Source organism: Anguilla rostrata, chromosome 12, assembly GCF_018555375.3.
Source record: "Anguilla rostrata isolate EN2019 chromosome 12, ASM1855537v3, whole genome shotgun sequence".
In the NCBI taxonomy this organism is placed as follows: Eukaryota; Metazoa; Chordata; class Actinopteri; order Anguilliformes; family Anguillidae; genus Anguilla; species Anguilla rostrata.
The window spans coordinates 29,890,342-29,917,589 of NC_057944.1; the positions used below are offsets into that span (position 1 = coordinate 29,890,342).

At 44.2% G+C, this 27,248-nt stretch overlaps 1 protein-coding gene across 2 annotated transcripts; it reads right to left on the reverse strand.

Moving 5' to 3' along the window:
• Positions 1 to 909: 909 nt before the first annotated feature.
• Positions 910 to 19,431, reverse strand: tmprss4a (transmembrane serine protease 4a). 2 transcript variants are annotated; one of them, XM_064303773.1, is made up of 13 exons: positions 19,054 to 19,431; positions 9,609 to 9,666; positions 9,287 to 9,430; positions 8,843 to 8,995; positions 8,360 to 8,486; positions 6,920 to 7,039; positions 5,463 to 5,506; positions 4,432 to 4,594; positions 3,817 to 3,983; positions 3,224 to 3,319; positions 2,526 to 2,668; positions 1,910 to 2,059; positions 910 to 1,554 (listed from the first exon to the last, which is right to left on the reverse strand). In XM_064303773.1, exons 3-13 carry the CDS (start codon positions 9,396 to 9,398, stop codon positions 1,543 to 1,545), a joined length of 1,287 nt encoding a protein of 428 aa, XP_064159843.1. In that variant the 5' UTR covers positions 9,399 to 9,430; positions 9,609 to 9,666; positions 19,054 to 19,431; the 3' UTR covers positions 910 to 1,542. The 2 variants fall into 2 exon arrangements, with proteins under 2 accessions (XP_064159843.1, XP_064159842.1); XM_064303772.1 differs by lacking the exon at positions 19,054 to 19,431 and adding an exon at positions 14,144 to 14,692.
• Between the last annotated feature and the right edge of the window lie 7,817 nt (positions 19,432 to 27,248).

The following is a 27,248-nucleotide window of genomic DNA, read 5'->3' on the forward strand; positions in this document are numbered from 1 at the left end:
ACACAGGAAATGTTACTAGTTGGATACAACGGTCATATAAATTTGCCCTATAAAAGCCATTAAACTAGTACATCCTATGTAACACTTTATTCTGGGATAATTTCTCAATGCAATGTTCTCCATAAAATGTTTGATTGAATGTGAACTCTATTGGGTACACATATTAAAACATTTTAGTCAGAAACTTTTCTTATGAGGACATCTTCAAGTGGCAGTCAAGTGTTTTCAAGTCTTGTCACTTTCAACAATGACTAGACTTATTCATTGTTGAAAATTATTCACTTTTATTGCACATGATATTTACAACAAAATTACACAATCGCTAATGTACATACAGTGTTGGCATTTATAACTTATACATTTATAACAAAACAAATCATTGTTTACAATATTTACACAAACACAATATGATCATTTTCAAGACAATTTTCAATGGCACAAAGAGAGCCATTCAAATCCCCTCTAGTGCTCTCCAAGAGTCACTCCAAGGCCACTGTGCAAACTAAAACCTGGAGACAGAAAATGGATGAAATCCAGACAAAAATGAAAGACAGAAACACCTGAAACCAGAGGACTGCATCTGAATGTAGGAGGACTTTGGATGTAAAAGTTAAACCTGAACACAGCCATTGTTAAGTGGACCCAAGTATCAGCTTAACAACGATGACTATACAGACACAAGTCCTCAAACAAAGCAACAGAGAGCTATCGTTTGAGATTTGATTGTAGAGTACTGTACATTCTGAGGCCACTGGTAAAATGCAACACATTTCAGGTGAAATCGAGACTCCCCTAGTTCTGCCTGCCATTTAGTGTAAAATACAGATACGTTTGCTTTTTGTCCATACTGCATGTGTCCTTTCATAGATTATGGATGCCCTGAGATTTGTCGATACCGTTTTTTTAAAAATATTAATGATCATCCATAGGAGCTGTATAACTACTCCTCAAGCTGTACATACCAGCTTCATATGTGTAAGCACTACATTCTGAACCATTTCATTATGCATTATGTCAGTACCTGCAAATAGGCATATGGTGTGTTATGTCACCACTGATGCAGCAAGCGACATTTCCACGATAACCCAAATTACACACCACAGGCATATATGCAGGTTATCGACAAAAGCATTTATATCAACCACAGAACTGGATTCAAACGTAGATTACTATATTCATTAGCATCTATTCAATGCTAATGAAGGTGGCATGTAGTTACTAATGTAGCATCTGTACAGCTCTCGTGGAGGATCATTCACAGAAAGAACCTGAAATATGAAATGGAGGCTAGAGTGTGATCCTGAACGGTGGGTATTATCTGTGTGTGTGTGTGTGTTTATCCGTGCATGGGTAAGTGGGTGGGTGCGTGTGTGTGCATGTGAGTGTGTGTGTGTGTGTGTGTGTGTGTGTGCGTGCGTGCAATGTTCCTGCCATTCCTTGCATGTGTGAGAAATGTTAACATCTTTGGCAAATAAGTAATAGGAAGTCTCCTCAGTGCATAAGGCCCACTCCGGCCCCTCCCTTCTTTGGTCCTGGAAGCACTCATCGGTTTTTCTGAAAAAGAAAACGTCAGAAACGCAGGCTCAGAGTCAGCATCCCTTTGCAGCAGACAGTACATGTCAAACAATTCACCCTTATTTATTCAAATAAACACTGCACCCGTTTTTTAAGTTCCTGAAGATCGTTGACAATTTCAAAACGAAACATCTACTTTCGCTAATGTTCAGCACAAACGGTGATCATACATTCTGGTTAGCAGCGCGATTTGGCGATAATTCTCGGGCATCTGCAGGTGCGCATTTACAGATTTTGCATGTAAAGTACTGCAGGTGTGCAGCTGCCCCAGGGGCTGGTCTGCAGTCACATGGGTAAAGACTAGGTCTGCACACCGCCCTATGTGAGTACTAACCTCCATGACCGTGTAGACCCAGTTGAGCATCTCGTCGACGTTGGTGTAGACCCCAGGCCTGTCCTTACGGGCACAGCCCACTCCCCAGCTCACCACGCCCACCAACTGCCACTTATCAGACAGGTACACCAGAGGTCCCCCGCTGTCCCCCTAAAACACACAGGGAGACCAACCATTTGCTTTTAAGCCCAGCTTCACACTGGAGAATAAACCCCGGGTTAGCCAGCCCTGGTTCTGAAGTGCTGGAGGTGTTCCTGGGCTTGTCCTTAGCGTTCTCACTCGGATTGTGAATATTCTGGCTCAGCCTCTTAATAAACTATAACATTCATAACGTTGAGCTTAGCTGGAACAAAAACCAGAAACGTCACTGGCACTCTGTGAATAGCGTTGCCTACCCCCTTCTTCACCCCTTTTCTGAGTCCAAGGCTGTTTCTAAACCTAGCTTGTTTGCTAAAGTCCACACCAGAGGTCAGTTAATTGTATATCTTCTATTTGGTCTGGTTGGATTTACATTGCAATGATTCAAGCACCCCTGATTTGTAAACAAAGCGATTAGCGCGTGCTTGCGGGTGCACTCGGAACAGCTGAACGTTTGCGCGAGCGAAAATGTCCGTACCTGGCAGGCGTCCACTTTGCCGTCGAGGAACCCAGCGCACAGCATTCTGGGAGTGATGGCCGGGCCGTAGACCTCGCGACTGGAGCACACGGATCTGTCTATCAGGGCCACTGAGGCCTTCTGCAGCACCGAGGACACACTACCTGGGGGGGGGGGGGTTGCATGCAGAAGACGCAGTGAAACACTAATTTACTATAGTAGTGTATAAGGCACTACAGTTGTGCACCTGAAGGTAGAATTCACAATTTCTCTATACCTTGCACTACATTTCCTCATTTAACCATAAATGCATTTGACTCTAGATATCTATGTAAAATCACCTGCTTCAAATTGCAAATGTAGAGAACAACGGACAGAGATAGAGATATACTGTGTATTCTTCATTGTCATTGTCCTGTGAGTCTATCACTCTAGATACAAACCCTAGACACAGAACCTAAATACAGAATCCATGGGGGAAAAAAAAAAACTTTCAGTGCAGCTTCCCCAGGACAAACAATACAAGTCTACCTTTGAACTTTCAAAATTATAATAAGAAACAAGCCCACCAGGGCCACCAAAACTGGGGCACAAATGAGACTACCATATATAACAGGTCTAGATTACTGATGAGCCAGAATGGCGGTCGTAGATGTGCTCCATCCCTGCTCTGTGAAGGGGAGAGATGGAGGCGTTTCCAGGAGGGGGAGGAGTCTTACCTCTCTCCTCCGTGTAGCCCCATCCCGTCACCACCAGGGGTGTCCCCCCCTTCAAATTTATGCCGTAGGGGGGCAGACACACGGGCCGTTGCGTATCTGGGGGAACATTCCCATCATCATTCAGCTGTTATTCCAGCACTGGACAATATAGCATCACTCATATTTGTAAGATATACATACACACTGTTGGCCCCAAAACACACACAAAAAAAAGAGTTTAAGAACCACCTAAGTTAACTACCCTGTTGGAAATTATTTCTACACATCAGAATTTTCAAATCAGCTCCACTAACCCATATATACCAGGAATAAAGGGATAATGTCCCTATAAACAGTGTAGCAGTTCTGCAGAATTGGCCCCAAATATAGGATCTGTTTCTAGGCAGTTTCAACAAACAAACATGTTACGCATTACGATACTGGCCAGGGTATGCTGCATCATAAAATGCTGGTTTTGCAGTTACACTGATAGTTGTCATACATTACAGCAACCACTAGAGGTCAGGTGCAACAGCAAACCGACTCACTGAGGTCATTAAAGCACCCGTGGCACTTGTAAAACATGGGGAGGCGTTGGCAGGTGGGAGACTTACGTCCAACGGTGATAGGCTTGCTGAGCCGCATCATGGCGATGTCATAGTCGTTGCGCTGGGCAGAATACTCCCCGTTCAGGATGATTTTGTCCACTGACGAGCCCCCTAAGGACCCCATATTTGTGCGCCCTGTCATCACCTGCCACCGGCTCACCTCCTTCTTACTTCTGCAGGGGTGAGCGGGGGGGGGGCGGGGGGAGAAACACTCATTTAGATTTTTAACAATGTGTCATTGCAATTATAACGCTTGCAATTTTTAAAATGCAGCGCTTGGAATTGTAATGATGCCAATTGTAATGCCGGTCATCTTCCTGAGACCTGACAAAATAAAGTTTAATATTTTTCATTGAAATGTGTTGGACAAATACATGTTGCAGTGAAAATATTGTCCAAAATATAATTTCAGTTTTATTGAATGTCCCTTGTAGTGTAGGTATCAGCATAGTAGAATATAAGGTTCTAAAGATTAAGACCTGAGACTCATGTCCCCTACAGGGGACAAAAAAAATGACTTGGCGGGTCTCAGGAGGATAATGTAGGAACGCACACACACATTGGGGGAGGGGGGACGGGTAAAGTAAGATGAACAGAGGAGCGGGGGGCGACGGTACTGACCCGGAGAAGCAGTGCGCTGCCGTGACGACCCAGCGCGGGGTCACCAGGGACCCCCCGCAGGTGTGCTGGCCGTTCTGCTGCAGGCTGACCTGCCACGGCCACTCCTCGATGGTGGTCCCCGTCCCGCCCACGATCCGGTCCTCGGCCGCCTGGTCCCCGCAGTCTGTAACCCCAGCACATACCGGACATGCAGTCAAACTCCGCCCATAATACATACTGCTACACTAGAGCTGATCAATATATACATAGCATTCATTTTATTATGTAATTCAATATATAATATATTATAATATTGCCACATTACAACACCCTGGTTTTCTGTTTCTCTCAATACAGTGTGCTATGACACTAAAAACAAAACTGCCTGTGTAATGTTGAGGGGTGTGGCTACACACGCTGGAAATGTAGCGTGTAGCAGGATTAATTAATGTATTCATTCATTGCATTCATTCAGGTAGCTGTATGCAGCAGTGTAGAATATATACTACAGCATATATGTGCTGCTTATCAGCTGCTGCATCAGATTCAGTTTCTGAAGGCAGGCCCGGTCATGTATTTTTAGCTGTGCCAATATCATTTGGCAATGTATGCATGCTCCTGTGTGTGTGTATGTATATATATGCGTGTGTGTGTGTGTGTGTGTATGTAAAAATGTGTTTTGTGTGCTCCTGTTTATGTGTGTGTGTGTGTGTGAGTGTTTGTGTGTGCAAGTGAAAGTGTGTTTTTTTGTGTGCTCCTGTTTGTTTGTGTGTGCGTGTGTGTGTGTTTGCGTGTGTGTTTGTGTGGCCGCGTATGTGTGCATACACGTCCCTGCGCTTGTGTACGCTCGCATTTAGGCAACATTCCCTCTCCTGACCCCTAACACGCTTTGATGCCGTTGCCGTGGAATCCCATAGAACCTGCTCAGCAGCTCAGCCTCCTGGAGCAGTCACTCCACAAAGAGCCTGACAGAGGAGGGCTGAGAGGAGGAGCAGAGTCTGCGGAGGGGGGGAGGGGGAGGAATGCGGGGGAGGCGGGAAGAAAGTGCTTACTTGAGCAGGTGAGGGAGACCGCGGCGCCTGAAGAGCATGACTGGCTAAAACAGGGAGAGAGAGAGAGAGAAAGGGTCAAGCCACTAACCGTTCCAAACCACTTCTTTTTTTTTTGGTCCGTATGAAACCACTTTTTTCTTTTTGGTCCATATGATACGATCAACCGAGAGCCCGGATTAAAAATATGCAGGAAAGACAGACTATACATGTTTATTCATCATCTGAACTCTCTGTGCTACTGGTTGATGGTTGATGGAGGCAAACGAACACAGTATTAAAAATATGGTTGTGAATTATGTCTCTCATTCGAACTGGTAGCATTCTCTATCCCAGTAAGCATGCATGTGTGGACAGGCACACGACAGAAGTTACTACTTACAATATGATGCTACATTCACACTTGCATCTTTTGGCTCGATAAATTGCACAAGTGTTAATGTAACATCACATTATAAGTTGCTCTGGTTGCAAGGTGCTCTGGATAAGAGTCTGTTAAATGAATGTAACCCATTCAGAAGGAAGAATGGCACTGTCTTCCATTACACACACACGTTAGTTCTCACAGTTTAGGATTCAGTACTGTCAAACATAACAGCAGAACCCCAGCAGGACCCTAGAAACCACTCACGCCCACGAAATGCATCCACACACAAAAGAGCGCCCATCCAAAACTCTGAGCAATCGCATTTTTTGATCTGGTCATAATTGAGTGCCATACTTGTCCACCCTGCTCAGCTTATTGTGTTAAAAGGATTCCAAAACAGATTGGGAACTCATTCAAAGGGAATGAGCCAGCTTCCTTAAATTCTTTTAGGGTTGGTGTACAGAGACAAAACAGATTACCCAGCGACTGCTGGCCTCATTTCCTGCTATTTAAAAACAGTTTCACCACACCCTGTATCTTATGTTATTCCAGGCTAAAAACTTACATTCAGAGCTTTAGCGATGTGTTGCGTCTGTACTCGCTAGTCTGGGAATGTTGTTAGCCAGGTCTGTCATTATTGCTCATGTTAATCAGATGAGTGTACTTACGTGCTCTTACGTGGATAAGAGCTTTCGGCAAACAAATGCCATGTAAAACGTAATGCAATGGAGCCGACAATGAAGGGAGAGTTGGGGATGTAGACAGGGACTCAACACTGTAAAGCAATTCGGCAGCTGCACTCTCGAGGTACACGCAGGAGGAAATGGCAATGGCCTTTTCAAGGGCTCAACCCTTATGGTTAGGCCACTGTGTGACTGGCACATTCTCCATATCCACATTTTACGTTTCTGTTAAGTTGTAATAGTAGATGCCAGATCCAGGGTGAGGCACAGCCGGCTCTCGAACCGCCAGAGGAAGTGAGGATTTTCGGTTTCGATGCGATCCGGTTGTGTTCTGAACCCTAAACCCCGTCCGGTCTTTCGGTCAGCGTTCGCGGGGGGCCAGGCAGTCTGGAGCCGGAGTTTAAACTCACCGGTCAAAGACGGCCTGCTCAATGGTGGAGGCCGCGCCCGGGTCAGACCTGACCCCGCAGAACGACGCCCTGAAATCGGTGGGCAAGGTGCCGACTTCAACTTTGGACATTCCAGGGTTTCTGGGAAAGGAAGGAAGAAGGTAGCTTTTAGTCCCATGAAACGTCCTTCATGAAAGCACTCTTGAGAGGCATACAATGAGCATTCATTACAGTGCAGGAGACCAGCATTTCCAGTGCGACAAAAAATGTAAATGACCAAAGCATTCAGAAATGTCAGACGGCCACGTATCCACCTCCTGCATACGCATCCTACCGAACTATTGCCCATTTCTATTTGATAGTGATGGCCTGGTGATTGTACATCAATGGTCTGCCCATAGATTCGCTCTAGAAGCAAGCCGCCTCACCCCCCCCCCCCCCCCAAATAAACCTTTTCAACATGGTTTGTCGAATGAATTCGATTCTGAATATTCGCATTATGAAATTCCTTCAGGCCTATTTTAATTTTCACCAGTTTATTCGACCTTTCACGTGTCAGCCTGTGGTCCCACTGAGGGACGTCAAGCCCAAATATAACAGCGCTCCCACAGGCCTATAACAAGCGGGACTGCGTCTGAGCTCGGAAAAAAGGCAGCAAGCGTTTTATAAAACAGAAATGGCGCTATGTTGAGCCACCAGTTGCAGAGCATGTTACTAAGCTGGCTGACTGGATGACATGACACTGTGATATCCTGCGGCCAACTGCGTAGTTTTACTCATCGCAATACATTAGCATTCCACTAGCCTAGTGGACCGAGAGTTCCAACTGCCACAACACACCCACGAAACACAAATAAAACCTTTCAAAGTTAACTTTTTGTTCAACGGACAAAACATTACGACAAAAGAACGTCATCCACCCTGTTTTATAAGCTCATTAAAAAATGGGACCTGTGTTTTGTAGTTGTTCCAATGACCATCGGTATGCACTTATTGTACGTCACTTTGGATGAAAGCGTCTGCCAAATAAATGTCATGTAATGTTGAGGACACTTCCAAAACTTTGGATCAGCAAGTTATTCCTTTGGCATCAGTGAAAGGGGTGAGAATATTTTTGACCTGGGACAGTGTGTCACATTACATTACACTACAGGCATTTAGCAGACACTTACAACTTTTATGTAGCATTTGCATTGCATCCATTTTTACAGCTGGATATATACTGAAGCAATGCAGGTCAAGTGCCTTGCTCAAGGATACAATGGCGGTGTACCTGGGAATTGAACCTTTGACTAGCCGTGATATTGTACCTTTAACTTGCTTGCTACGTTGAGTATCAACCAGTATAAATGTGTTAAACATCCCCTGTAGAATACGCCCTAGATAAGCTGTCGCTAAAAAGCAGGATAATGGAAAAGGCAACGATACGGCTACGAAGTGTGGCTAAGCTTATGTACTCACACTGAATAGCCCAGCTGTCGGCAGGTGGTCTCTGTGTGCTGGGGACTCCAATCCTCCGCGCACACCGTCCGCCAGCCCGACCCGGGCCTGTACACCTGCAGAACCTGACTGCTGGACACCAGACGCACTGCAGAGGGAGAGGGGGACCGAAGAATCGAAAAAAGGGTACGTTCATTTAGGGGCCCTTCATAGACACGGAACAAGCCGGGGGTTTTAATACAAGCAGAAATGCAAAGGTACATTTTAATTCTTTGGAAATGCAATCCAATATAAAATAGCTGCAGCATGAAATCAGCTTTTAGCTCTCTGGACAACATCAGTGAATGATAATTAAACCAGGATGGAGGTGTACTAAATAAATGACAGGCAGATAGGGGAGGGTTAGTACAACACTGCAAGACCAATCACACATTAACCATTGACCACCCCCCCAGTGGAGTTAGCCTACACTTAAGAGTTATGGGATGCCCATCAGTGCTTTACCTGGGAAGGTGGTATTGGCGGTCAGGCTGGAAACGCAAGTGCTCTCATCCTCTCCCCCGGAACAGTCCGCCTTCCCGTCACACGCCTTGTCCAGTGGGATGAACTTGAACGACCTCACGCAGAAGAAGTACTTGCTGTCAATGAGTTTCTTGACTGGAGGAAGACGTGGAGGAAAAGGTTGAGTGGCCGGCAGGGGGAGTGGGAGGGCAGAGGAGATGGGGTTATACAAACAGCACTGTGATGTAATCAAGGGCTTTCGTGCAGGGAGAGGAGAGGGATATGCAATATGATGGCAGAATGCGCTTATGGAAAAAAAAAAAATATATATATATATATATATATATATGGCGACTTTCAATTAATCCTGTCTAGAACTTAAGTATGCATAAAGGAGCTCAGCCAATGAAAGAACAGGGAGGAGGAAAATGTGTGGGCGGGGCTTACCAAAGTAACCGGCCACCACCAATATAGCCAGTACGACCAGCACCGCCAGCACCGTGATCAAAATCCTCTTCCGCTTGGCGGCCTTCTCCGTCGCCGTCTTCGGAGCCGCCATTGGTCTTCTGCGTTTGCCGGGCTGAACCGGAACTGCAAGGGTAGAACCGTCCCGGCGGTCAGGCACAACACTTAAAGGCCGAACGTCCGGCTACAGTTCCCTCTTCCTCCATTTTTACCAGCTTTTCACCGTGCGGCGTTAGGAAAGCTCCAATCGGCTGGATCCCCTGGGGTAGTTCTATACCCCTATGGCAACTTTCTAGAGGCTCACCTTGTGTTGCACCTGGGCGAAGAGGTCTGGTGCTCTCCGCAGCAATCTGAGTATCCGTCTGAAAGCGAAAACAAGAAGGACAGAGAGACAGAAAGGGAGAAGGGAACACGGATTATAATACACAGTACTTCAGATGGACACTCAAAGGAAACTGTAATGTGTCTAGTTTCAGGTTTAATTTGGACAGCTGGTAATGTGCACCCGTCTATGTGAGGTAAGGACGGAACCTAATGTGAGGAACTGGAGACACTAAGCATCATTGCTTTAACCAAAAGCAAACCAGCAGACCTAGATAAATCTGCTGTAGGCTCATTCATCTCCTAATGCTGCGGGGGTATGGGGTCTCCATTGTGTGAGCACCTCGAGCTGTACGCTGAACACCTGTTGTACGTTGAACACTGCCTTTTGAGTGCATCTCTCATGTGAGTCATTGAGTGACAACTGGGAAACAAGCTACAACATGGCTTTCATACAAACACCTCAGCACCTCCATCCTGAAACAAGATAATGGCTGCCTCAACGGGTCCTCGAACCTTTCGCCTTCTGGGCTCCAAGCCCTTTTTAAAGCATGTTTGACCGAGAATATTGTGAGTTCTCCGTCTAACTTTTGTACTTGCATGGGAAAAGTTCCTATTTCAACTGGTGGTGGTGGTGGGGGGGGGGTGGGGTGACGTTGGATTTGGTGAGGCACTGACGTCTGTTGGTCGAAAAAGGGCGTTTCAGGATGAAAACAGGCAGACCATCAAACCAATCAAAGTGACACTAAATGCCAACTGAAACTGTCAATTACAAGATAATAAAATGCTACACATGTGCCACCTACCCCAAAGAATAGCACGCGTTGTGCATGTAACTGCATGCGACCGATTCCCCCCGCATAAACTCGATTAACTGGATTCAACTGTTTCGTATGCTTATCTATAGAAATGCAGGAGGCGATACTTTCGGTGACTGTTCAGGCGGTTGATAATTCCCAGAGCAATCAGCTGTCAAAATTGACGCGAATCCGCGATTCACCTTTTGAAGGGAAACAGGGACGAAAGGCTAAACCTTAATGGTTGCGGCTGAAGTCAATTAGAAATCAAGTTAACCAAAGCTCTCCCTGACTGGACCCCAAATCCTGCCCTTCCTGCGCTGGAGGACTACTGGGCGCACCTGGCCCAGTTTTGCCTCGTTAACTGCTTAGCGCACAAATCGCAGTTATAGTTTTAGCGCTAACTCAACCTACTCGGCCCAATTTTCACGTAGTGTGCTTGCCATATGAAAAGAGATCTCGCCTGTGAAAAGAGGGTTAAGTTTTGGCGTGACCTTGTAAAACAAAAGATCGATGACGCTTGATGTAATGTATGACATTCGCAGTGAATTGCGCTGAACACCTAAACAATTGCCCTGCACAAGATGAGAGAGAATGAGCATCAATACGCTATTGTTTCCTTATTGCCTTCCGCGTGCTTAAATTGTTCGGCCCTATCTGCGATCATTTACCGTAAAACGTTGGCTGTAAGTGGCGAGAGACAGAGTTCACTGACCGTGTTCGTGTCAAGTGAACAAATTGTGTACATTTTCTGATAAGGGGCCGAAAGTTGCCTGAAATTGTTTGGCCCAATTGGCCCATCTGAACACACAACTGCACACAAAACTGCCATTTATTCAAACCAAATAAGGTACTGCATTTAACTTTCTGAGGACACACAACAAATCAGCAGATCTGGAGAAGGGCACACGATGCGATATTCATATTAATTTTGGAATGATATGCATGAAGAGGGGATTTGTGGTGTAATACGAAGCGTGAGAGAGCAGAGAGGAGGGGGGGCCAGAAGGTGGTGGGACTGGTTCTCGGTGGCCGGGGGCGGGTGCGGGGGCGAAGGGGAGATTCTATCTGTGGTACAGTCACTGTTTCCCTATGCTTCTCAAATCCAAACCTACAGGGGGGGGCCCCGTCTTCACGTTATCCAAAGGGAGGAAACAAAGGATGGGGCGACATAGCTCAGGAGGTAAGACCGATTGTCTGGCAGTCGGAGGGTTGCTGGTTCAAACCCCACCCTGGGCATGTCGAAGTGTCCTTGAGCAAGACACCTAACCCCTAACCCCTAACTAATGAGAGGCATCAATTGTAAAGCGCTTTGGATAAAAGCGCTATATAAATGCAGTCCATTTACCATTTACATGACGACGTCAGAAGCCATTCAGCCCTTCGTGGATTTGCAAACCAAATGAGCGAAGCACGACCACACCTCCTTGTCTGTTTCCATGCTTCATTTAACGTTCAAATTAACTATGCGCAAAAATGTTCCACAAAGCCACAGAAATATCTCGATCGTCCTAAATTGCCAGTTGTAATGGCAGTTTAAAAAAAACAAAAAAGTTTTTGTATTAAGGCTGTTTTGCATTTGTTTTACTTTTAACAAACCTATCAATTTTGTTTTTCTAAAGAACAGGGACTCTGCCCATAAAGCAAACAGGAAAATGGGAACAGATTTCTCTCTCTCTCTCTCTCTCTCTCTCTCTCTCTCTGTGTGTGTGTGTGTGTGTGTGTGTGTGTGTGTTGGTGGATGTGTTTGGATATCAGTATTAATGATTGCTGTAAGGATATAGCACATAGTGGAAAATCACAGGACTCCTGTAAAAAAAAAAACTTCTAAGTAGTTTCATACAGGCGAAAGGAGGAAGTGTGACAAGCTGATAGCCTCGCTGCTTTCAGCCCACACATAATTCTTTCTGCCTCCATTGATCTTGCCCCAAGTCTTTTGTTTTTCCTACTCATTCAAGTTGCTCATTTAGTCTTCCCATAAATAAAGCTTAGCAGACACACCCTCCTCTTTTCTAATACTGTATACCAAATCAAACAGTGAGAGAGAGAGAGAGAGAGTGAGAGAGAGTGAGAGAGAGTGAGAGAGAGAGAGAGAGAGAGATCCTCTTACAGAACCTGAAATTCAGCTTTGTGTGTGTCAGAGTCAATAGTGTTTTTTTTTTTTACATGCTGACTATGCAAAACCAGTCAGAAGGTATAGCCATGACACAGCATCTCAAAAGGCCACATCAACAGGATAAAGTGCACAAACTTACTTTCAGTCATCAAAGGGATGGGTGCACCCATTATCAATATCAACATAGGAACAATACATTTTACTCATCTTAGTAATACCCTTATCATAAAATTGTAGTTTCACTCACAGACCGCTAGGGGACGTCTTAAGGACAAAACCACCTTTAGCTACCTCGCCAATATCGCAGACTGTGATGCGTATGATGAGTTTCTGAAAACAATTCTTGTGGTTGACACGTACATAAAAGCTTCATTTAACTGAAACAGGTGGTATCAAAGCTAGCATTCGATCACAAACTTTAAACCAATTCAAACAGCGAAAAAAACCAAGAAAGACAACTGGGGAAAATGGCGGTCCTTAAGACTGGGGCAGGAGCCGCGTTGGGACCAGATCCAGATGGGAACACACCCCGTAGGGAACAGGCCCCTTTTTCACTGAATGGCTGGAATGGGGTCACCCCGACCTTGAATAGCAGGCGTATTTCGTTTTTGTTGTCAGCACCGTGCGTCCCTGTCGCCATGGGGCTGCGGCGCGTTCGGCCGAGCGACAGACGGGAGCGCTGTGAGAGTCGCGTTGGGCCGAGCGACAGACAGGAGCGCTGTGAGAGTCGCGTTGGGCCGAGCGACAGACGGGAGCGCTGTGAGAGTCGCGTTGGGCCGTTGGCTCTGCCCGTGGGGCGTTTGACCTCCCTCGCCATCGCTCACTCCGCGGGGCCAAGATAGGTACTGATGTTCCGAAACAGACTAGACCCCACAACTCACTGGAAACGCAGCTCTGAGAGATGCATCGCCCTTTCACCCGCTTCCCCATTAGGGTTCAGCCAGGAGACTCCCAGAATTTCCCTTGGCCTCCTGGAAGATTTTTTTTCCCCCTCATTGTAGCAATTATTAAAGATGAAAGACTCATTTGTGTGTGCTCCCTACATGTGTTACGTTGGACAGAGCAGCCTGATGTGACCCCTTTCTCAGAACTGTGGTGGCAGGACTGTGGACCATCTAAAATCTCCCAGAATTTGTCCGGTGGGAGGTACGACCCTTATCCTCCATCCAAACACGCAAAATACCCCACCACACCGACAAGCACCTCTGTGTGTCTCTGTCTGCCTGGCTCCTATCTCACCCGAACATCATAGGCACACCACGTTCTTATATTGCAGGAAATAACAATGTTCTTATAAGTACACAATGTTGTGTACACTGTATGACCTGATGTGACGCTGAAGTGAAATATGACAGGTGTAAATGTCAAAGTAGCTGCACATACGCAGGTTAGACGCAGGTTAGACACATACGCAAGTCAATGGTTGAGAATACAATGTTTTTAAGGTGGATTTCACACCCTAATTCCGCTGTGTTCACCTTTACTTTGTGACCCAGACTGCAAACGCGCGGGTCTGTCTTCACACTGCCACCTCATACATCCAGGCTAAAGTTTGTTTGTACCAACACCCTTCGGGTCATTGCGGCGTACCCCAAATGTACTCACCCTCATCGTGCCTCTGTCCCACAGCTGGCTTTGCCAAAACGTGCCTGGACAGGACGGAGGTATGCGGAGAGAGAAAGCTCGCTGGGCTCAAATGAACACAAGCGGGCCACTGCCCAAAATGAACAGAACCCCTCGGAATTCCCCGAAACAATCCTTTTATTTCAGAACGGTCCTGCGAACTCCTCGCCGCCAAGATTCAGACCAGGCAAAAAGCAAACGTCACCCTGAGCCGGTCTGTGTCACCACCTTTCTGTCCTCCCTCTCTCTCTCGCTCTCCCTTTTGTTCTGCCTGTCCCTTGCTTCTCGCCACCAAATGTGTTTCCGTGGCAGCAGTCCTGCCAGCGTCTCCTCGCTCGCGGAAGAGCAGAGAACATCCTGTCGCGCGGGAGCCCCGATCAGCACGGATGCCCCGGGGGGTGTCCCGCCCCCTCGCCAAACAAGAAAAAAAAGCTACTCTGAAACAGGACACCTCTCGCTGTGACGGCACCTCTGCCTGCACCTGTGCCTGCCTTCCCGAAAGCTTTGCTGGCCCCCCCCGGGCTACTCGGAGTGGCCTTGCCTGGCCCGCGGCAAAACCGCGCCTTTCCAGGGTGGGGCAGCTCACTGTCAGCTGCTTCCAACATTCACATGTCAGCTGCAACTTGTTTTTGGTTTCTCTTCCCTTACGGTCTATTCACACCTCAAATCCTAGGAGGACACCTCATGCTCAAAGAATGTTCTTCTATTGGCAGCAATGATCTGTTTTGTCTGTCAGTCTTTGTGTCATAAGGACGTCATTATCATATATATGTGTGTATGTCATATCTATATATATCTACATCTGTATATCTATATATGTATATAACTTGGGTCTGTCATTTCTTCTTTCGCCATGCTGCCATCCCCGTGACCTGCCAACCCCATAACCTTCAAAACCTTCCCCCTTAAAGGTTACAGGCCTTTGTCTCTGACTGCACCTGGCTCAGCTTAACTGCCATCAGCTTGCAGTTCCTCACGACAAACAAAGGCTCACCTGTGCTGCACTATTGTGTAGTGCTCTCTGCTGCCCCCTGTAGGCGATGCAGCCTGTGACAGGTCAGCCACTGATTCACAGACGTGGAGGCAGACATTACAGGCACTTCTTGGTGATAACATACAGAAGTTGTGGCTCCACTGAATAATTAAACTGGGATCTGCTCACGTAAGTGCAGGAGAGCTTAACGTTGGACTTTGAGACTTGTGTGCCAGATTTTCACCTCACCTTCCTCTTTTGGCATAGAAACCTGGAGCACAGCAAAGCACTGCGGTTTCCAGCTAGTACAAAGCTGATAGGAACTTTCAACCATGTTGCAATAATACTGAATGGAATCTCAGGCAGGAAACACATGTTCCCAGCTGCACTCCAAATGGGTCGACACTGTTTCTGCATGTGCTCTTTATTCCAGTACATGCTTAAAACATCTGCTTGAAAAAAGTATGTACAGTATGTAATCTGGGCATGATGACAGAAGAAACAATATTTTTTTGATGTTGCTGCAACTCTAGAAAATGTCATAATGTTGTGCATGAGCTGTTTAAAATCCCCCGCTCATTTATTTTAAGGCCAGTCAGGTGACGGCCTTCTGTTTATCCTGCTGTTCCTCGAACTCAACCAGGGTTTAGTTTCGCCTCGCTTTGCTTTAAACACGTGGTCAATTCAAGTTTTTTTTTTTTTTTTTTAAACAAATGCCCTCCCCAAGAGACTATGGACCATAGGAATATCTGCAAATAATAATCATCATTTCTTTATTGTACCTTGAAACCTCACCACTCTCAATCCTGGTTCTTTGTGTTTGCCCCACAATGATGCTGGTATCGCTATTCAAGGGCTGGCATGGTTTTTGGCACCATCTCCAGGAAGTAGGGCATTGGGATTTTCAAGTCATACTAAACCACACATAACGTTTACAGCTGGATTGAATGCCAAGTTTTTCTAGAAAATAGAGAAGCATATGACCGGACATTTTTATGAATATTTTCCATGACCTCCTTTTTAACAAGCTTCTCATCTCAATAATTGCGTGCCAAAGGTCATTGGAACTACAGAACTCAGGTCTGATAAGATATGATACTCATTAAGTGTCATTTATCCATAGCCAAGAACATCAAGTCTAGTTCACATAGTAAGCATAGGTTAAGCCAATAAAGTTATGGTGAGTCAAAGCAGAAGTGAGGCATGATTACAAGCGATATGATAACGAGCTACAGCACCAATATGGAAATACAAGACCAACACAAAAGTACAAGACGAAAATACATGAAGTGTGACATGAAAGTGCTTGAAGGTCAAGATACAAGGATGCAAGTGATATACATAAGACAGTGATTCGAGATTGGGAGTAACTATGATGAGGAGTAGTGTTAGAGTTAGTCAAGGTACGTCTTCAGACCTCAGCTTCTCCTCCCTACATTGTGGCATGACATTTTCCAGCTCAAATCCTAGGACAATGGCATTGCTCCTCAGAGCCAGGTCTTATACTGTAAGACAGGGATCTCCGATTCCAGATTGATTTCTATCTGATGTGAAGCTGTTCCAGCTGGTTTGGAACTGGTTTGGCCAGGGTCATGCTGGCAACAAGATGGTTGAGATAGCAACCATGCTAGCAAGACCATGTCCAGCTGTTGGGCCAGCTTGGCGCAGACAACTGATCATCACCCAATTTGAGATGGTGTCCAGCTGGAGCAGAAGCTGGTTGTGTGTAACTGGAATTTTCACCAGGGATCTCATTCTCAAATCCTGGAGGGCTGCTGTGTCTGCTGGTTTTTTATTTGTTCCAGCACTTAAGTATCTTAAGTAAATTTAATTTAATTTAATTTAAAAGAGACTGGATACCTGGTTTCCAAGGCCTAAATTAGCTGCTGAATAAAAGGAAATCACAAAAATCAGCAGAGACTGCGGCCCTCCAGGACTGGAGTTTGAGACCCTTGCTGTAAGATCTTCTAGGCTGTTTTAATCATTTCCAAAACCTCTCAGGCCTCAAACACTTGTTGAGGAGTTAGGGCCATCACCCAGAAAGCTCAAACTCTTGCAAATTCAGTCATGCCTACTGTCTCGACAGTTTCGGCTAACTCATCATAATTACAATAGAGTTTTTGAGTGTAAGCGCCAACCTGTCGCAGGTGAAAGGCATAACAACAGGGCTATCGAATTGCAACCGAGAACTGCACCAACTGACGAGGCTTTTCTGAATTATGCTGATAGCTGCACCTAAGTGACGACCTGAAGGTGTACTGTTATTAACATATCCAGCCTTAGGCAAATCATAAATTGTATATGAAGCTACCTTTGTACCCTGAGCGGCACTGAGTGAAGGTCATTATTTTGTGTAGCCAATCGAAAGACCGCTTTTCATTCCCTTTCAAGAGCTGTGCGCATTGCGCAGGGCGTGCTGCAAATGTCCATGGTCTACCGGTGCAATGGAAGATGAGAATAACAATGTACCAATCAGATATGTCTCACAAGACATTCTTCTGCAGGAGTGAGTTGAGCTGGCCCTTTTTTTCTTAAAAATTAAGTTAAAAGGAATTGCATAAATAAGAGAAATTAATCTGAATTTGTTCAAATTTTCTTCTGTCATAAATATGAAACTAATAATAACTTAGAATAATAAAACAGTTTATTATGGGTCAGTTTTAATTTCTCATTAAACCTGTAGCTTTATAGCTTAAATGCTCTATAACTAAAAAATAATGAAGTTTATTGAAGTTTTATTAAACAATTAAAAAAAACTAAGACTTGGTGTTGCACAAATGAAAGAAAGAAAAATTGTAACACACAGGCCCATAATTAATTCACAACAATGGCATGGCTTGCCCAAACCATTGCTATGCAACAAAACAACAAGTCCCCATGCGTGATGACTGTCAAATATGCACAATGTGTAAATAGAACACACGTATAAAAGGGCATAGAACAGGTAAAACCTGGTTTCCACCTCACACATTATTAGAAACTGGCCAACAGTTTCTTTACTCTTCCTTATTGACCTGACTTCATAGGCAAAATAAGTGTATTTAAAACATGGCGGAACCACAACTGAAAATAGAACCCCTTATGTTATCACACCGCTCCTGTAAACATTTATTTCTGTTTTGTTCCTGTAAAAAAATTTTTTGGGTAGTGGAACTAATGCAATGTTACAGGAACCAGAGCTGGCGTTTAGGGCCACAACCATCCCTGGGCCACAGTTTTTTTATTTTATTTTTTTTACCACTTTTGGGGCCACAACAGCATTCTTGTGTGGGGCCTCCAAGCGTCTATGGCCGGTTCTGACGGGAACAATGTGATAGCATTTCGTGTCTGCCAGCCAGCCGACTGGCCTAGTAAATCTGTCTGATTGTTTGACATGTAGGCGTTGGTTGTGTTGCAGACAGGACTAAAAGGCTTTGCATTTGCTTTGTGTTTTACAGTGTGCTGTTTTTCCACACATCTGCATCCGTCACATTCTCACTGAGAAGGAATGTGAAAGAAGTGAGGTCAGAAAGAGAAAGAAATGGGGACATGAAACGCTGCCTGTGAAAAGGTCCAGGTCCAGTACAACCCAGTGCCGGTCTTTCTCTTTCCCTATTTCCAACACACACACACACACACACACACATATACTATAGCAATAATGTTATTACTGAAACTGCATGATCTTAACAGTAGCAGCCAACTTCAAGTCCATACCCTCAGGGGCAGAATAATTTCAAAATTCCATCTCAAATGAAGTTAGACATTTCAACCTGTCTTCTGATTAGGATTTATTATACCAGACACAGTACATCTACCATGTGATTCTATTACACAGACCTCATTTAATATGCAAACTCATTTCCTGAGACTCTGAAACACTGTGATGTTTAAGCATGCATATACATTAAAACAGAAGGAATTAACAAAATGCACTTACTGTAGCCCAACACTTTGGTATCCTTTGTGAACTGGGTCCTGAGTCAATGTCAGAGAGAACTGAACAGCTTCAGCACAGATCCGTTGACTTCCTTGTTGGCTCTCAGATTTAGTTTCCCTCACCAGGCTGTGCTTCAGTGTGTGTCTCCCTTATCTCTCTTTCCCTTCCCCCTTTTTCTCTCCCTGTGTTTGAACTCTTGCTCAAACAGCCACCTCTGTCATTCTGTTTAAACGGTTTGTGATGCAGCACACCTGGCCTATCCTCTTCTCCTCTGCCTTCACCTGACTCCACCTTGCTGCCTCTGCCCTCCTCCTCCTCTGTTCACTGTGCAGTACCTTCCCAGAAACTGATGTCAGTGTCTACAAAGACAAACGCTGCCGCATATTTCCGCTGCTCTGCCTGTCAGCTTGGAAAAAGACTGCCCGCTGGTGTGTCCCTTTGCTATTTTTTTTTCTCTTAAGTTCCGTGATATGCATGCTGGGTGGTGTGTCATATTTCACCTGTGGCTCACAGGCAGGTGGCAAGACTATGCCATACAATGAAACTCATACATCATGCTTACAGCCCTTTGAATGATGACTAGATCAAATGTACATAAAGAAATAAACGGAAGGAGGAACTGCCTGCCCAGGTTCTAGGAAATCTTCTTTCACAAGCAAGCCATATGGGAACTGCCATATGGGAACAGTTGTATTGAAGTTATATGGATTTATAATCCCCTCTAATTTGCATATTATGCAAATTATCTTAATTTAGCACTTTTTGTGTTCATTTTGTATCCAATCTAAATAGCTTCAACCACTTTTATTTCATATATTCTCTTTTTACTTTTGTACTTGACTGTGCAGGTGTTAATGTATACATGTACATGCTGTCTACAGACGCCAGTCATATCCTGAAGGAGGCTAATTCAGTTGAGCAGACTTGGTCAGTTGGTCAGTCTTTTAGACCTTATATAATAATTGTATCGCATGCAAAATGTGATATGCCCTTTCAATCATTGACCAATTTAAACCAATCAAATGGTCTGGCTGTTCAAAGTAAGACAATATGTTTAATTATGTTACAAACCATCAGGTATTATTTTAACTTGTATTAATGTGTGGTGCATTCAAACATTGATCGGTGAATGATTGAAAATTATTTGCTAATATTTGTATGCTGGGGCTAATGTGGTGACTGTGTTTTGTCAAATAAATTTTGCATTCCCATTTTTTTTCAGGTTGAATAAAATTAGCGTATCGCCTCGATGTAAACACTGCAAACTAGCCAGACTAAATGGAAATGCAATTTGAAGTGAAACAGTTTGAAACGATGAAGGACTCCAACCTTCATTTCTACATTACAAGGTCTTCTGCATAAAGTCAATGCCTACGGAGAATATTTTATCCTGATAGAGGATACAGGATCCCATTCTGAATATTGTTAATCTCTATTAGAGTTAAACTGACTCTGGATGTTTAAGTGGAATGTACAGTATAAGCAATATTAACAGAACAATAAAATTGAACATGCTTCCCCTCATTCAAGCACACAGCATTTACACGGTGTGGTGTGGGGATGGCTGGTTTAGGCAGCCACACCTGCCCTGGGTCAAGCTAATTAGACCTGGCCAATTGGATAATTGGTTAAGAATGAGATAATTGGCCAGGCTAATTGGACCCGGGAACAGGAGTGGCTGCACCTGTGCGTAGTGAGGTAATCAGTGCGCACAGGTTAAATCTGCCATCCCCACTCACAGAAGGGAGCCTCTGTCATGACAGTTTTTACATCTGCTCCTTGGCGGTAACATCTTGCCAACCTTGTAAGTAAATGTGGACTATTTGAACATCTTCTCCCTGTGTCTCTGTGCTGGAGAGCCCCGTGGAAAGGCACTTCGGTGGCCTGCGGCAGGCTTGTTTGCCACACACGGCCTTTCAGCAACATTGCTGCAACGTTGATAAAACGTTACAACTCAGTTGAGGATGCAGCCGTATTTTAGGGGTGTAAAAAACACATTTCCGTTTGGGCGTGGAACACACATGTGCACACGTGCAGTGACCTTGGAGACGTCACCAAAAACCCCAAAAATAGGCGTGGCTTTCGTGCCGTTTATCATTTCCAATCTGGCCCCGGGCAACTTCCTCCTCACTGATCTCCCTGATTTTGCCGTCAGACGTCTGGGTCTCGTTGGGAACGAACGCTGCTGCTCGTCTGATCAACGACCACCCCGGGCTCAGCCACATCACTCCCCTTCTCACCCCCCTCCACTGGCCACCCGTATCGACTGGCATGAAATTCCAAAAGCTGGTGCCAGCCTATCAGGCAGGTAAAAGACAAGCACCAAAATGTCTTCAACAGATCATCGGACCCTACATATCAGCCCGGCCTCTCCATTCTGCTACGTCTTTCCTGAGACTTGTACTAATGCTCTCCACTTCTGTGAGCTGCTGTGGTTGAGACCATCTACTTAAGGATTGTAGCTGAATGTCAGCAGATGTTTTGCAGTGTATTGCTTTGCTATGAATAGTCAGGTCTTTTGATTGGTTCAGATTGTTCAGTGATTGACAGCTCCTCGGTAGCGCCACCCATTACGTGAGTTCACGAAGGTGCTCTCTGCCGTCACTGTTTGAAAAGCCATTCTAAGTGTGCTGTTTTTAGTCTATGGGTGTGTTTGTTTGTGTGCGTTGGGACGGGACCTGTCTTGTTGCTTTACGGTGGTTGTCAGTCCCCAAATGAAACTACGGTGTGCTGTGACTCATATTTTGTACGTCAGGCAGCAGGTCAACTTGAAATACAGGAGCTTGTTTCCATGCGTCCCATGCTGTGGTTTTCTCTGGCTGGTTGTTTCCGTGGTGACGCATGGCCACGTGGAACTACTCAACTGCGACATTGTTGGGTTGTGAAATTCTCTGTTTGCCCTAATGAGGTTGATTTGCCAAGATGTCACAATTGTATTGTGACACCTATCAGTTGGCCCTGTCATGCTGTCACTGAGAATAATTAATATTCATCTTATTATTATTGTTATTATTATTTTTTGAAAAATATTACTATTATTCTTCTTATTATTATTATTAGCAATAATAATAATAATAATAAGAAGAAGAAGAAGAAGAATCACCATCGTCATCATCATCATCACAACTCCCATAGCCCTGTCATATTAAGCCAGCTGAGGAGCTCTCAGCCTGGTCGTACGACTGGTTTTTCAATCCTTTTCAATCCTTTACAGAGCAGTGTCACATGGAGCTTTAGGTAACAGCTTGGATAATAGGTGGATTTGTAAGGCTTTTTCCTCTCTGAGGGAAAATGTGTCACAAAACCTGTGAAAAGACAAGCCTCCGTAAATGAATTATGCACAAACTACGTAAATGCAGTACTGTCAGGATCACACAAAAGCCTAGTACACTGTGCCCCACATCTTTGAAACATCAAAAAAGAAACAATAGGGAAAAAATAATGTATGTGCATACATACAAACATACATACATACATACATGCACACATATATACATACATACATGCATGCATGCATGCATACATACATACATACATACTCTTGTATAAGCATCCTGCGGGATTATCTGATGCCTATTTCTGATAGTGATGACCTGGCGATTGTAATACATTAATGGTCTGTCCATAGTTTTGCTCTTGGTGCAAGCTAGAACTACCTCCCCCCGTTGGATGTGATTGATGTTTAGATACCGTCAAACAAGGATTAAATTCATTCTTATTCCATAAACCTGAAGTGCCTGATTTCTGAACAGTGCACCAATTTACCACATACTGTGCAGGAATTAAAGTCTTTTTTTTTTAAGGTGGACTATGTATAAAGCACAGCAATTCCTTCACTGATCACTTGATTTGCATGTAAATGCCCTCAAATTAAAGCTGACAGTCTGCACATTCACCTCATGTTCTTTGTTTTATTTCAAATTCGTTGTCCTGGGGCCTGATGACATTCAATGCATGGTAACTAAAAGACCACCACCATAAACATTGCTTTGGAATTACATGAAGTTTAATTTCAAGTTTTAAAAAAAATGCAAAGAAACTTAAATAATATTTTTAAATACCAAAAATTCAAATATGCAAAAAAGGGAAAAAAAGAAAATACAAACAGTAAAATAGAGACGGTAACGTAGAAAATTTAACAAGAAATTCAATTGTTGTTTGCATATAATGTGTTTGTGTCTGTGTATGTGTGTTTGTGTGTATGTGGGTGTGCTTGCATATGTATGTGTATGTAGTGCTAGACCTCCTGGTAGTAGCTTTTTGGCAACTGTGCAGGAGAAGGGAGAATAGAAGAATGGATGGACAGATGGGAAAGACAATAATTCCCCGAAGAGTCTCTCCATTGTCCTGATCAGTTCTCTGTACTGTACAGTACGTGTGTATTCTGGCAGAACAGGTACTTTCTGCTTTAAAACGTAAAGGTTCAGTCATTCAGTAATCATTCAAGAGGAGATGTCCAAGTGTTCTGTAAGCTCTGAAGGACACACACACACACACAAACATATATAATCACACATGCACACACACACACACACACGCTCACGCACGCAGGCACACACACACACACACACAAACACACACACACACACGCACGCATACACACACACACGCACACACACACAAACATATAATCACACATGCGCACACACACACACACACACACACTCACACACACGCACACACACACACACGTATAATCACCCACACACAAACACACACACACATATAATCACCCACACACACACACACACACACACACACACACACACACACACACACATATAATCACCCACACACAAACACACACACACACACACGCACACACACAAACACACACACACACACACACACGCACACACACACACACATATAATCACCCACACACAACACACAACACACACACACACACACACACACACGTGCACACGCAGTGCCCCCCATGACACGTTAACATTCCCTCTTACCCAGGAACAATGCCATGAATCACACAATACTGTCTCAGTTCTTAGAATGCATTGTTAATTTTGGCACTTCCCCGTGTATCTCTGTGATATCATCCATTCAGCAATTTACTGGTAACATCAGTGAGTTGCTTTGTTACATGAATCCTCAAACTTCTGCAAAATGGGTCTACCTGGGGAGGGGATGACTGGGAAGGGGAGGGGCCATATTTATTTGATACTGCTTCCTTCTCTAATGTCTGATGACAAAAACAATCAGGTTCAGATTCCCCACGTTATCTATTTATTTTTTTATGGTTTTCTCAGATCATTTTCATGGTCTTTGTTGTCCTGACCGTAATGGGCATTCTAGGGAGAACAAAAACGCATGCGCCCGTAATTTTAAAAAAAGGAATCGTTCCATATTTAGAACTGAGGCAATTCTCAAAATACATTTTGAGTTTACTAAAGGAGTCACGCTGGCTCCTAAAATAGCTACCGTATCAATTTGGACACGTGCGCTTGCCTTTCTTTTGTAGGCTGCTCCAAAGAAGAAGCTAGATAAGGGACCATTTACCAACTTACTCTCCCCTACACCCCCCCCCCCCACCCCCCCACACCCCCCCACCAGCCACTACAGCTCTTATCCTCAGCCACATCATCATTACATCATGAAAGGAAAATATGTATAAATAAATGAAGTGTAGCAATGATATGAATGACAATGACAAACTGCCTGAAAAATAAAAATGTTTCTCGGCTGTTTCCAACACTCCGACTTATTTTGGTCATTAAAGATTCCCTATACAGTAATGCATAGAGAAGGGGATGTCCTTGTGTAGCGTACTATTCAAATTCCTACGTCGGATCTTTCAAATTGGCCAGTAATTATCCTCTGGTGCAATATGCTGCGGGGTCCCCACTTCTCAACCTCAGCTGATGTGTGGTGAGCCTTCAGGCACAAAATGGCTGCCATGTATCATTCCAAGTGGGCTCTGCTCATTTGTGACTAGTGAGATGAGTGACTACCCTCTTCCCCGCGAAGTGGTTTGTGATGAATGAGAGGCACGATCATTACTTTTGAATGACTGGAAATCCAAGCTGTCTTCACCGGGTTCCCATAGCTGTTGTGTCCATTTTAGTTCCCTGTTGATCGTTCCTATCATGTTTGCAAAGATTACGGACTTGTATGACTCACAACTGGGGGTTGCTGCAGGACCATTACACTCTCTCATCAGATGATGCTACTCACAGGTTTTGTGTGTGATTAAGTGTATGAGGTTACTTTATTCAGTTCTAACTTAGTACCCTGTTATTCTAGCCCTTAGTCAATGGACAAGACGACTGTATGTCCATTTGTTGAAAAAATAGTTGACCCAATTCAACATCCACTGCTGCAATTCAGTGGCTGTACTACTTACCGCTTGTACAATAGAAGCCTAAATTATGAATAATACTCCATTACATTGCAAAATCTGTATGTGAAATGAGGCGATTTACTACAATATGATTTATTAATTTAATCATTGTGATAATCACAATAAACCATGATGCAGTTATGAATTACTGTAAGAGAAAAAAACAGTCTCAAAAAAGATTTTTTGACAATTGCTATTAGAAGAGAGGGTGCTATATGCAACAATGATCCGATTCCCACTGCTGCCATTAATTGAACTTACAAGACCAAATTCCTATGCTGGACTTTTTGAAGACAGTAACAGAGACTCACGCACCGGAGGTATGCTCATATAGAACAATACTAAATTTAACCAGCAGGTGTCACTCTCATGTCTCGTGTCACATTGATTTCTTTGGCAGGCAGACAGCTGCTTCCCAGCAACTGCCCTGATAGGTCACTCCTACAGTTACAGTGCAACACAAAATATGTTGTTTTGATGGTGCAGTATGAAAATGACCTATTTGCAAAAAAAAAAAAAAAAGATGAGCCCATTGAAAATGAAACATTTTCCAAGGTATTTTCCTTTTATAAAATTATAAAGGTAGTTGAGGTGTTCTTCGAAAAAGCTGGGAGAAGGAATTGACAGGATTCCGATTGCCGCGGTTGACCAGGAAAAGCGAGTGATGCATGAATAAGAGAAAGGAGAATGTGACCACAGACTGGGTGGGGAGTGGTTGAGCGTCTTATCGTGGAACGGGTGGGGGCAGGGGAGGGGGAGGTGAACCCCCCAGTTGAAAACCAGGCACTGTGCATTGCTCCTGTTTGGTGAGAGGAAAAGCCGTTCAGGAAAAAATAAGAAAATCTCTTTAGTAAATTCAGCAGAATACATAATTAACTACACTTACAGCATCACCGCCCGTTGTTTGTGTGATCCTCCATTACACGCATATGCAAGGCGGAGGAACGCCCTCGCTCGCTGAGATTCCAGCCCCATGCGCCTGTGTCACGCAACACGCATGTCTGTGGGGCAGAATGCGTCACATCCGCTTCTGAAACTCAGTGCATCTGGTCCCCGATGTTTCCCCTGAGAAAGAATTGGAAATGCAAGGCTCATTTAAGGTTCATAATATTTTCGTCAGCACATGCTAATGATATCAACACTAATGATATAACACAAACTGTATTTGTGATTTTGTATTTGTATTTGTGTGAAATTGTATGCAGATGCATTTTTAATTGACAATACATTGGTATTTGTATTGGGAAATATGGTGATTAATAAATAGAAATATATTGCAAAATTTATTGCCAACTATTGCAGCCTCAGAGGGGTATAACTGAATATAACTGATAGAATATATTAATAAAATATACACAGGGTGTCTCCACAGAAATATATTTTATTAAATGTATTACAGAAAGGTATTGTAGCATTACAGCATGTGGCAAGTTTTTTTTATTGGGGCCTGCTATAGTCACCACGCTGGTGACAAGGGAAGTATAATATAGAAATGCACAGCAAATATATGTGAAATATTGCCTCTTTGGTCTCAGTGGGATATATATATAAATATAAACACAATAATGAATTATTGCGTCGGGGGGATGTGGAAATGTCAGAGAGCTGCAGAATGAAGAAGGGCCAGTTTGGAGAATGACAAGAATGCAGTGATGAGGAGAGGGAGAGACAGAGAGAGATAGAAAGAGAGGCAGAAAACAAGAGAGAGAGATCTAGAGAAGGACGACAACAGAAAGAGATACGCGGCTCTGTTTTAATGGCAGACTGAAGCACCACAGCTTTATACAGGAAAACGGGGAAAACCCAGTCCAAAGTTTGAGATCCTGATAAGGAGCGA